The sequence below is a fragment of the Myotis davidii genome, unplaced genomic scaffold (assembly GCF_000327345.1).
Source record: "Myotis davidii unplaced genomic scaffold, ASM32734v1 scaffold2042, whole genome shotgun sequence".
Classification (NCBI taxonomy): Eukaryota; Metazoa; Chordata; class Mammalia; order Chiroptera; family Vespertilionidae; genus Myotis; species Myotis davidii.
This window is the reverse complement of record NW_006293469.1, coordinates 193,528-206,821: the sequence shown is the minus strand read 5'-3', so window position 1 is coordinate 206,821 and position 13,294 is coordinate 193,528. Positions and strand designations below refer to the sequence as shown.

The following is a 13,294-nucleotide window of genomic DNA, read 5'->3' as shown; positions in this document are numbered from 1 at the left end:
GCGGGCAACTGAGGCCCCCAACCTTCCCTTTTTTTCTTTTTTTTTTTTAATTCTGGGATTTATTTACCTTCTATGGCTGTCACTGGAGTTGAGAGCTGGCCCTAGCTCTGAGGCTCAGCTCCAGCTCTGAGACCTCCACTGCTGAAAGCAGGCATTTGGGTTTGTTTGGGTTCTATAATTGTAACACTGTTGCGATCCTGCTGGCTGAAGCCCAGCTGGCTGAAAGCACGTTTCTGGGGTTTGTTTAGCTTCTATAATTGCAACATTGTTTCTTAGAGTGCAGCTCAGAGGCCAGCAGCAGCAGACGGGGAACCTTGGCTTCCTTCATCACTGGAGCAAGCAAGCCTCCTGTTTGCTTCAGCTGCCTGGCTGCTGGCCGCCATCTTGGTTGGCGGTTAATTTGCATATTGCCCTGATTAGCCAATGGGAAGCGTGTTGGGGGTATGGTTAATTGCCATGTTTGTCTATTATTAGATAGGATGAGAGTGTACTCATCTTCTATATACTCATCACTTAGCTTCTACAGTTATTTACTGATGATTAATCTCTTTTCACATAAACTTCTATTTCATCTTCCTCCTATATTCTTTTGAAAAAAATCCAGATTTCATATTATTTCATTCATGAGTATTTCAGTATAAGTATCCCTAAAACGTGTGGTTTTTAAAAATTTTTATTTATTGTTTTTAGATACGGGGAGCAAAGAGAGAGAAGCATCACTTTGTTTTTCCATTTATTCCTGCATTCATTGGTTGGTTCTTGTATGTGCCCTGACCCAAATCGAAGCTCCAATCTTGGTGTATTGGGATGATGCTCTAACCAACTGAGCCACCTAGCCTGGGCTACTGAAGGTTTTTTAAAACCCATATAATTATAATATTTTTCACATCTTTAAAATTTTAACAATTTCTTAATTATATCAAATACCCAGTTAATAGATATTTCCAACTGCCCCATACATATTGCTTGTGTTTTTACACATTTGTAGAGTGTCCCAAAGTCTGGATTTTCCTAATTTTGTCATCATGCTGTTTTTTAATATATCTCCCTGTATTATCTATAATTCAGGGAGATATATCTATAATATATCTCCCTGTATTATCTATAATTGGATCTAATGTACTAATTTTAATGCATTACATGAAATGTAAGTTAAAAAGCTGTTAAAGCTAGGTTCAGAAATAATACTATGTAAAGAAAGTTTATTTAAATGATGAAAAAAGAGTGGTAAATAATAGGGTTTATATTACAACTAGAGGCCTGGTGCATGAAATTTGTGCACGGGGGTTGGAGGCGTCTCTCAACCCAGCCTGCACCCTCTCCAATATGGGACATCCCTCTCACAATCCGGGACCATTTGCTCCTAACAGCTCACCTGCCTGCCTGCCTGATTGCCCCAAACTGCTTCTGCCTGCCAGCCTGATCATCCCCTAACAGCTCCTCTGCCAGCCTGATCGACGCCTAACTGCTCCCCTGCTGGCACAGTCACCTCTAACTTCCCTCTTCTGCTAGCCTGGTCGCCCCTAACTGCCCTCCCTGCCGGCCTGGTTGCCCCTAACTGCCCTCTTCTGCAGGCCTGGTTGCCCCTAATGCCCTCCCCTGCAGGCCTGGTCACCCCCAACTGCCCTCCCCTGCAGGCCATCTTGTGTCCATATGGGGGCAGCCATCTTGTGTGTTGGAATGATGGGCAATTTGCATATTACCTCTTTATTATGTAGGAAGGATAGGATTAAGATTTCTGACTCCTTGAGAATTCTCAGAAAGAATTAATAGCACCTCTCTTTGATTTGAAACTATCTTCCTGAATTTACTAAAAAAAGAAAACTGAAGACTTACTATGAGAAATTATATATTAGACTCTAAAAGACTTATTGTTGATAAATAGGGCAATAACTTAATGGTTTTATGCTAACCACCTTTGTTTTTGTTAGTATTTAGGCTAGAGTATGTCAGAATCATGTTCTATTGTTTCCTTTATTCTCAGATAGTACATTTTTAAACAATATAATATTTTTTCTGAGTCTGGTCATTGTCAAACTAAATATTCTATTTTCTAAAATACAGCTTACTGAAATCCAAATAAATTACCTTTTTATTTTATGAAGTTAGTTATTTTTAAGTAATTATTAGAACAATACAAAAGGCATATTTAGAATAATTTGTAAAGGAATAAGAGTAGTGGAATTAGTTGTTTTTTTCCTAGTTTCAAAAATTGGTATTATTGCAATAAACATGATAATTATCTAAAAGATAATTATCCAAAAGATAATTTTTTAAATTATTTTATTGTTTAAAGTATTACAAATAGTAGTACATATGTCTCCTTTTTTTCCCCATTGACCTTCCCCCAGCCTCCTCTACCCCCCGGCACATGCCCTCACCCCCAAAAAAAGATAATTATAACTCACAGAGAAAAGAGTTGCATTTGACTTTTACTGCTAATCAATTTGAAGAATAATTTCATTTAATAAATTTGTAGGACTGTTTGTTCCACGCACCTTTACAGTCATCTCCGTCTCATTATGCTGTGCTTCTGTGTTTGTTTTATTTTTTTTCCTCCTTAGCTCATCAGTAGGTTACTTACAACATCCAGGATCAGAACAAGTACAGTTTCCTCGAACTACTTCACCCTGCAATTCCCAGCAGCTTCAAAGCCACCAGTGTGCAGGTATGAACAGATAATTGAACAAAAGGATGATGGTTTTTCACTTGAGGAAAAATTAAATTAAGTTTCTTAGGCACTTCTTGGAAAAGGGTTCAGCTTGCTATGTGCTGATATATACCTAGGATATTTAAGGCACCATGTGAAATCAGAGTTGGCAGGCTCAGTCTACTTCCTTCCCACTGCTGCCATTAGCACACTGCTGTCCCGTTCTTCTCCTCGGGCTCTTCCTTCCTTGCCTCTCAGGTATTGATGTTCTCTAGGATCCTCTCCTAGGCGCACTCTGGCTCCTCTTCAAGGTCTTCCTAAGTAATCCAACAGCTCCTAGGCTTCAACTACTGCTTTTTGCCAACACTTCCCTAATCGTATTTCTGCTGAGACGACCATATAGCCAGTTATCTACTGAACATTCCAACCCAGATGTGTCAAAGGGACTTCAGATTTACTATTTCTCCTTACCTATCTATAAACTAAAACAAAGCTCAAAGTCATAATTATCTCTCTCTGTTCTCCCTTTTCATGTTCATGATTTCCACAAATCTGTTACCTTCTTTCCTTCCCCACTGCTGCTGCTTTTGGTCAATTCTTTTCATGTTTTATTTGCAGTAATCAGGTGTTTTTGCTTATTTCATGTTTCCCCTACACCCAGCTTTTCTCTTCCTCAAGCACATATACAGACAGTTCAAAAATTATTGTAATTATTATCCTGAAACAGAAGTCTCTTCATGGCATTCCTCTGAATAAAGAATTTGCATGAATTCTCTTTCTAAACTCTAGCAAGTTTCCCTCCTATTTATACTTACATGCTCAATTTACGCAGAACTTGTTTCCAGAATACTCTATGCTTTTTTATGCCAAAGGTACTTTTGTGCCTATTCTTCCCTCTTCCTAGAGAGTGTCTATCCACCATCCTCTGTTTGCCAAAATCCTGCTCATCCTTAAATTTTTACTCAAAAATTACCTCTTCTACAAAGACTTCCCCAGCGTTTTAAACAATACTTTATCATAACACCTTATTTTATTGTAAGGATTTATTAACATGTAGTCTTTGAGAAACAAGAAATGATTATTAAATAAATGACCAATAGTGGCTGCATCTACATAGGCTGCTATGGCTGAGGATAACTTTGAGATGTCCTTAAGCAGTCAGCCCTTCTGTGGTTTGCCTAGCCAGGTCAGGTTGGTTCTATTTCCAGGGAACTGGAACTACCATGGTTACTGCAGTGCAAACTATGGCCCCTTCTAGGGCACAGGATCCTCCCTTACCTTACACTGAACTGGTGAGTGGCAGGCAGATTATGTGCCTAATACCAGCAATGCTGCAGTACTGGTACACAAAAGAAATAAATCCGATAAGAAATAGTTATAATTAATAGTCCTTTTATCTCTACAGTACAATTAGCAAGGTGTTTTGACATATATGACATATATGTAATCATCACAGCTCTTTAAAGCCAGCCAAGGAGGTCTTTCTAGCCTCCTTTTTCAGATGGGAAAACATAATAAAAGAACTTAAATTTTCCTGGAGTCAGGACATTTCAGGGTACTAAAATTGTGCTTTGTTAATTAATTCCAGTCCCAAACTTTTATACTGCATGAAATCGATTTACTAGAAAATAACTTTTCTACTGTATGTCAAAGTTTCTGTAGGTTATTTTTCCCCAGTTTTCTTTGTATTTATAAAAATGCCTGTTTTAAAATTTATTTTTTATTTTTGTAGTGCTTTATTGAGTTTTAGAGAGAGGGAAAGGAAGAGGAATAGAGAGATAGAAACATTGATGAGAGAGAAACATCATTGGTCAGCTGTCTCCTGCATGCCCCTCACTGGGGATTGAGCCCACAACCTGGGCATGTGCCCTGACCAGGAATGGAACCAGTGACCTCTTGGTTCCTGGGTCGATGCTCAACCATTGAGCCACACCCCAGCCAGGCAATTAATTCAGTTTTTTTAATTAATCACTTTTATATATCATATCTCAATTGTGCTACTCTTCACTAGTTTCTGGAATAGATAATTGGACTTTTCTGAATAACTATAGACTTGTTGGTTTCAGGATAAGTGAGATACTTAGATCTATAGAGTCCACTTTAATGCCATTTTAAACAACACTTTTTGAAAGAAACATTAGGGTTTAAATCTATGTTACATATATTATAGTAAAATTTTGTTCAGAAATGTAAAATGATTGCTATTATCTTGGTCTTTGAAGGTGCTGTTTGCTAATGTAGTATCCTAATTCTGATTTTCAGCTGTGCCACCTCCACCACCTAGTGGAGGAATGGTGATGATGCAGCTTAATGTACCAAACAATCCACAGTCTCGTGCCCACTCACCCCCGCAGTGGAAACAAAACAAATACTACTGTGATCACCAGAGAGGACAGAAGTGTGTGGAATTTAGCAATGTAGACAATATTGTTCAGGTAAGATGCTTAATTTTAATACTTTCAATATTTTAGTCACAGAAGATTGACCTAAAAACCTTAATACTGAATTTGAAACTTCAAACAGATTAGTAAAGAAGTTTGAATACTTCTTATATCCAGAACATTTTTTCAACATTTAAATATTATTTCCCAACTTTTGCATATTCAAAAAAAATTTTAATCAGAAGATAAATTAGATCTAAAATTTGATACAGAAAAAGAATTATGCCGTTATCCTACTTTTTCATATAAACTGCATTTTAGTGTAACCAGAAAGTTGATGAGGAAATGCTGTTCATCATAGGAGAAATACAATTAATAAGTGTAAAAGCAATGGTAGAATTTAAAATCACCATTATGGAATCCTATTAAAATAATGGATGAAGAAAAAACCATCAGGCCAGTGTGGCTCAGTTGGTTGAGCATCTTCCCTTGCACCACAGGGTTACCAATTCAGTTCACAGCCAAGGCACATGCCCAAGTAGTGGGCTTAGGCCTTGGTCAGGGCGCATGTAGGAGGCAGCCAATCGATCTTTCTTTCTCTCTCTCTTTCTCTCTGTCTCTCTCACTCTCACTTTCTCTCCCTTCATCTCTCTCTAAAATCAATAAAAACATATTAAAAAGAAAAAATAATCGGCAAATGCCAGAAACTTTAGGAAAAGGCTTTGGGAAACTTTAAAATGGATAGATGAGGCAGACAACACTTGAAGTAACTGATCATTCATAGCATCACTAAAAGTGAGTCAACCAAACTTATTTGCCTCCTGATATGGTGTAGAGGAAATATACATTATCCCATGATGTGCTCTCATTAAAAAAAAAAAATCTTGAATCTGAATCTAATCAAGCCTCTAAGTTGAGCTAATAATTTACAGAAAATCCAGGAAGAAAAAAAACCAACTTACATGATATCATGCCCTTATTTTACTAGACAAATTGGCCCCGTTTTTTTTTAACAGATAAGAGGCATTTTGAAATGAAGGCTGAGTCTGCTATAGATTAAAAGAGACTCAAAAGATATAATAATCAGATGCAACATATGGATTTTTCTTAGATATTGATACAGTCAAAAGATGTTTTTGGACAAAAAGCGAGTATTTAAATATTTTAATTTTTAGTATGATTAATGGTGTTATTTTTTAAATAGTTTTATCTCTTAGAAATGTTTATACACTAAAATATTTTCAACTGCAATGCTGTGATATCTGAGACTTGCTTTAAATACTTCAGGGAGAAAAGAGCAGGAGAAAGCACAAAGTTGGATGATGGAGAGATGGAAGTTTGTTATACTCATCTATCTACACCTCTATATATTTGAAAAAGTTTACCACATTAAAAGGTTTTGAAAGATATTTTTTAAAGATTATACAAAAAATATTTACAATGCACATAACAAAATCATAGCAAAATAAAAAGTCAAAGATCATTTATAGGCTAGCTCACAAACTACAGCCAATGGCCATTAAACAGATGAAATGTAAAGTTATGTTTTATATAATTGGGAAATTTTAGAAAGATTACTAATTTGCACTGTCAGCAGAGATAGGAAGTTACACACTCTTGTACACTCTTATTTGTACTGTAAATTACTACAACTTTTTGGAGACATTTTTCCAAATTGTGGTATAGGTACATAGCCCTTGGTCCACAAATTCACTTCTTAAAATTTTGTCCAGTAAAAATTGTGGAATAAGCATACAAAAATATGTGTACATGGATATTTTTTTTCTTCCCTATTGTAACATTGAAAAACTGGAAATAGTCTTGATATTCCACATTGGCTCCATAAAACCCTGGGAAGACCATAAAGTTAGCTATCAGGCTGACCTTGGCACTGAAACAGCTGGCAACAATCAATAAACAAAAACAATAACAAAAAGAATCCCAGCAAACCCTGAGAAAATGGGAGAATCTGATTTCCATTCTTACCACATTATCAGAGTCAAATATCTACTTTTAAACAAACAAAAAACCCCACAAGACATACAAAAAAAAACACAAGAAATTATGGCTCATTCAAAGGAAAAAAAGTACATCAACAGAAATTGTCCCTGAAAAAGATCTGATGGCAGATCTCCTAGAGTCTAGGACAGGGGTCCTCAAACTACGGCCCACGGGCCACATGCAAATACAAGTATTGTATTTGTTCCCGTTTTGTTTTTTTACTTCAAAATAAGATATGTGCAGTGTGCATAGGAATTTGTTTATAGGTTTTTTTTAAACTATAGTCCGGCCCTCCAACGGTCTGAGGGACAGTGAACTGGCCCCCTGTTTAAAAAGTTTGAGGACCCCTGGTCTAGGATCTAGACAGAGGCTTAAAAACAGCTGTCTGAAGGGTGGTTGAAGAACTAAAGGGTGATTTGGAGAAAGAAAATGTATGAACAAAATGGAAATATCAATAAAGACAGCAAACCTAGAAAGAAACCAAAAGTAAATTCTGGAGTTGAAAATACCGTAATTGAAATGAAAAAATTCACTAGAAGAATTCAGTGGCAGATTGGAGCAGGCAGAAGGAAGAATCAGTGTGCTTGAAAATAGTACAGTGGAAAATACCAAGTCAGAGGAACAGACAGGGAAAAAAAATGGAAGAAAAGTAAACAGCCTAAGGGACTGTGTGACAACATCAAATGGACCAACATACATATTGTGGGCATCCAGAAGGAGAAGAGAGAAAGGGTCAGAGAGGATATTTGTGGCAATAGTGGCTTAAAACTTCTAAAATTTGATTTTAAAAAAACCATGAATATAGTTGTCAAGCAACTCCACAGACTCTAAGATGAACTCAGAGAGACATACTGAGACACATAATAAATCTTTTTGAAGACAAACAGAGAATATTAAAAGCAGCAAGAGAGAAATGACTCATCATATAAAGGGAGCCTCAAAAAGATAATCAGATTTCTCATCAGAATCTTTGGAAGCTAGTGGCAGCAGATCAGTATATTCAAAATGCTAAATAAAGGAACTGGCCCTTGCCAGTGTTTCTCAGTTAGCCAGTGTTATCAGCCTGCGCATCAAAGGGTCTTGGGTTCAGTTCCCACTCAAGGGCACATACCTGGATTGCAGGTTCAAACCCCAGCCCCAGTTAGGGCACATACAGGAAGCAATTGATATGTCTCTCTCACATAGATATTTCTCCTTCTCCCTCCCTCACTCTCCCTCTCTCCTTCCCTCCCACTCTCTCTAAAAAAATCAATAGAAACAAATATGCTTGATGAGGATTAGCAAAAAGAAGAAGAAAAACTGCCAATCAAGATCCTTCATCTGGCCCAGCAGTTGAGCTTCGACCTATGAACCAGGAGGTCACAGTTTGAGCCCAGGTTACAGGCTCTATCCCCAGTAGGGGGCATGCAGGAGGCAGCCAATCAATGATTCTCTTTCACCATTGATGTTTCTCTCTGTCCCTCTTCCTTCCTCTCTAAATCAATAAAAATATATTTAAAAAAAAAAAAAGATCCTTCATCTGGCAAAACTGTCCTTCAAAAGTAAGGGGAAAATTCAGAATTCCAGATAACAAAAGCTGAGTCCTACCCTGAATGAAATTTGCAAAGGAGTCCTACAGAGTGAAATGAAAGGACATTAGGCAGCAACACAAAGGCATATTGAAGGAATAGAGCTCTCAGTTAAATTCATGAGCAATTATAAAAGCTAATAGTGTAATACTAGTGGTTTGTAAGTCTACTTTTTGCTTTGTACATGATTTAAGAGACTCAATTTTTTAAAGTTATCTAAAAGGTAGTATTTTTGTAACTTTGTAACTCCTCATTTTGTTTCCTACATTATTTAAGAGACTAATGCACTTAAAAGAATTAGTGTACAGAAGGTAATCAATCAATGTTTCTTTCCCTCTCTCTCTCCCTCTAAGCATGTCTTCAGGTGAGTTTAAAAAAAAAAAAAGTATTATTGGGTTGTTTGGGGGCATATAGTGTATAAAAATGTAATTCTATAATACCATCAACCAAAAGAGGATTTTTTTGTTTTCTTTTAATATGTTTATGTTGATTTCAGAGAGGGAGGGAGGAAGAGAGAGAGAGAAACATCAATTATGAGAGAGAATCATTGATTGGCTGCCTCCTGCACACCCCCTGCTGGAGATCGAGCCCACAACCTGGGCATGTGCCCTTGACCAGAATTGAACCCGGGACCCTTCAGTCCACAAATTGACAGTCTAGCCAATGAGGCAAACCAGCTAGGGCTGTTCTCTATTTTTCAAATGGTCCATTTGGTTTTTTACTTTAAAAAGTCATTAATAGCCTGGCCAGCGTGGCTAAGTGGTTGAGCGTCAACCTAACCCTAACCCTAACCCTGACTCCCCCCGTCACATATATGGGTCATATTTTCCTGTTTCTTTGCATGCCTCATGAGTTGTTTGTTGGAAACTGGTCATTTTAAATGATACATTGCAGCAACTCTGGGTACTGATTTCTCATCCCATCCCTTGGGGCTTGCCACATAGTAAGTCTCAATAGATTTTTTTAAAATATTTTATTGATTTCAGAGGAAGAGAGAGAGAGAGAAAGATCAGTGCTGAGAGAGACACACTGATCGGCTGCCTTCTGCATATGCCCTGGCCGGGAATCGAACCATGACCTCCTGGTTCATAGGTCAGTGCTCAACCACTGAGCCATGCCGGCGGGTTCAATAAATTTTAAAAGGTATATGTCATACAGAGTGACTTCTCTCAAGCAGCATCATACTGTAAGTCCTATCCAGAGCAATAAGACAAGAAAAATAAATAAATGACATTCAAATGGGAAAGAGAAGTAAAATAATCTCTGTTCAGAGATATGATCTCCCCACAAGATACATTTATAACTAAAAAGGAAAAAATAGTAATTTGACAGTGGAGAAACCTATCAGTCACCACCTTCACCAAGCTGTTGAAATAAAAACATCACCAGTACTGTTATGACATATGGACAGCATGTTCCTTCTCATATGATGCACTGAGAAGGACACAATATCACTTCTCTGGTATTCCCTCACCAAATGTATATCATGAACTTTTTTTTTTTAATTGACTTGAGAGGCGAGGAGGAAAGGAGAAAGAGAACATTGATTTGTTGTTCCACATATTTATGCATTTGTAGGTTGATTCTTGTGTGCCTTGACCAGGGATCTAAACCCCAACCTTAGCACATTGGGATGATCATCTAACCAACTGAGGTATCTAGCCAGGGTTATTGTGCACATTTTTTTTATTTTATTGATTTTTTGAAGAGCTGAAGGTAGAGGGATAGCGAGTTAGAAACATCGATGAGAGAGAAACATGGATCAGCTGCCTCCTGCACACCCCCTACTGGGGATGTGTCCGCAACCAAGGTACATGCCCTTGACTGCAATCAAACCTGGGACCTTTCAGTCCACGGGCTGACTGACGCTCTATCCACTGAGCCAAACTAGTTAGGGCTATTGTGAACATTTTGATAAGAAAACAGCAGGCATTAGTGGATAGAGCCTCAACCTGCAGACTGAAGGGTCCCAAGTTCGATTCCGGTCAAGGGCGTGTGCTCTGGTTGCAGGCTTGTTCCCCAGTGGAGGCAGCCGATCAATGGTTCTCTCTCATCATTGATGTTTCTAGCTCTCTCTCCCTCTCCCTTCCTCCCTGAAATCAATAAAAAATATTTTAAAAAAAGAAAACAGCAGGCAAACCAAAATTGAGGAACATTTCACAAAATAACAGATCTTCAGAAATGTCAGAGTCCATGAAAGAGAAATAAAACTGGGGCTCTGTTCCAGATTTAAGAAGATCATAGAGACATGGCAACTAAATGCAACACTTCACTCCATTCTAGATTGGATTCTGGACTAGTTCAAATTTTTTTCTATCAAGTACATTAGTGTGACAATTAGTGGCACTTTTGTGTTTTTAGGAAATAGACAAGGTATTTCAAGATAGGGGGTGTTGTGAGCAATTGATCTCAAAAAGTTCAGAAAAAAATGATAAATCCAGTATAATAGAATATTAACCTTTGGAAAATCTGAGAATTGTACTATTTTTGCAACTGTTCTTCAGGGGTGAATTGTTTTAAAATGAAATGTTAAAACAGTTAATGTGAAAAAAAGAATGAGGTTGATGTAAATATTCTCTCATCAAGAAATATCTACAATATTATCATCTAGGTATAAAAGAAAGATTCAAAAATAGGGTGTACAGTCTATTTTCATTTTTGTAAAACATGGCTGTGTGGATACATATGCATAGAAACAATCTGTTACCAGTGCTTATCTTCGGGAGTTGGAAATTATAAATTTCCATAAAGTTTTAATTTTGTAATAACAAGTATATATTATTGTAGTATCATATTTATAAGCAAAAAATAAAAATTTTTGTCCAAAGGAAACTTGAAAAAAGCCTGACTAAAGTGCTGTTCCATTTTCTTGATGTAATTACAGCACAGCCCTCAACTCAGTAGTCCCATTATCTCACCAGCTCCATCGCCAGCACCAGCTCAGCTATCCACCCTGAAAACTGTTCGTTCTTCTGGACCACCACTTTCCATCATCCCCCCGTTCTCTAGACCTTTTATCCCTGGGCAAGGTATGTGTGCACGCAACAAGTCACAGCCTCAAGAATTTGAAAATATCAATCGTAATATCTGTGATTTATCTTGGTATTGCTACCTTCCAGTTTTCCACGGGACTACATTTCCACCTTCACCAGGCGTATTTATTACCATATACTCTTCTGACTTTAATATTTCATTACTAGTTAATAATTAATTACTAATTTAGTAATTACTTGCATGACAGGATTAAAATGGTGTTAACTTATTATCCTTAGACTCCATTCCTCCATAAAAAATGTTCTATAATTGTTTTATATTTCTAATTTCTATATTATAGTAATATATCTCAAGAGTTTATTCAAAAATTTATTAAACATTTATTGAGAACTTGCTATCCCCCTGATGTACAAAAATAAATAAGATGAAGTCTTCATCCTCATCAATTCCCAGTCTAATTGGAGAAATACACACAAAAGCAATGATCTACACTAATAAAAGAAAAACGTGCAAATTGATCGTGCCTTTGCTACGCCTTAAGCCACAGCCACCAGCCAATCAGAGTCACTATATGCAAATTAACCCAAACAAGATGGCAGCCAGCAGCCATGGAGCTGGAGCAAGCAGGAGGCTTTGTTGCCCCTATGATGGAGGAAGCCAAGCTTCCACCTGCCACGGCCAGCCCTTGGCTCTGCTCAAGGCTACAAAGTTTCAATTATAGAAGATAAATAAATCCCAGATATCTGCTTCCAGCCGGCAGTGGCCTCCACTCAAAGAGGGGCCTCTATATATATACTAAAGGCCTGATGCACAAAGATTCATGCAAGAATGGGCCTTCCTTCCCCTGGCTGCCAGCACTGGCTTTCCTCTGGTACCTGGCACCTGGGCCTTCACTCCAACTGGAGCTGCCTTCCACCTTTGCTCCAGCCCTGCTGCCCTCCTGTAGATCCCTTTGCCCTCCCGCACACACCCTCATAGCAGGCATCCTGCCCAGCCCTGGCCGCTCTGTGCCTGTGCGCATGCACTGTCTAGAGGCCCAGAGCAGCCGGGGCAGGGCAGAACACCTGCATCATTGCCATGGCGATGACACAGCAGTCCTGTGGGGTGGGTGGGAGCCTCTCCTACCTCCTCAGCAGTGCTAAGGATGTCCAACTGCAGCGTAGGCCCACTCCCCACTGGCAAGTGAACATCCCCCAAGGGCTCTTGGGCTGCCAGAGGGATGTCTGACTGCCAGCTTAGACTCAGTCCCCCAGGGAGCAGGCCTAAGCCAGCAGGTGGTCATCCCCTGAGGAGTCCCAAACTGCGAGAGGGCACAGGCCGGGCTGAGGAACCCCCTCGAGTGCACAAATTTTTGTGCACTGGGCCTCTAGTTATAAAATAATATGGAAACAATTGGTTTTATTTTCTGGAATTTACTTTAAGGATAAATGCACGCAATCATTGCAAACAATGATTTATGTACAGAAGAGTTTATTCTATAGCAAAACATCTTTTCAGAACAACATAAATGTCCTTTAGTAAGAATTAGATTATAGTATATCCATATAATAAGGAATACTATGCAGTTTTCTAAAAATCATGTTTTAAAGAATCATTTAAAGGGGAAATCATTGAAACGTGGGTGATTTTTAAAAATACGTTCCATGGACATTTCAAAAAAGAAGACCTGGAAAAGATGCTCAGCATCATTATTCATTTGG

The 13,294-nt window shown here is 38.2% G+C and overlaps 1 protein-coding gene across 10 annotated transcripts in view; it reads left to right on the top strand.

Moving 5' to 3' along the window:
• The window catches only part of R3HDM1 (R3H domain containing 1), a 111,618-nt gene that overhangs the window by 92,527 nt on the left and 5,797 nt on the right, over positions 1-13,294 (top strand). For all 10 annotated transcript variants that reach the window (XM_015566144.1, XM_006767150.2, XM_006767148.2 and 7 more), the window contains 3 exons: positions 2,565-2,668; positions 4,913-5,085; positions 11,485-11,629. In XM_015566144.1, coding sequence (XP_015421630.1) covers positions 2,565-2,668; positions 4,913-5,085; positions 11,485-11,629 — 422 coding nt within the window. The remainder of the gene's footprint in view (positions 1-2,564; positions 2,669-4,912; positions 5,086-11,484; positions 11,630-13,294) is intronic.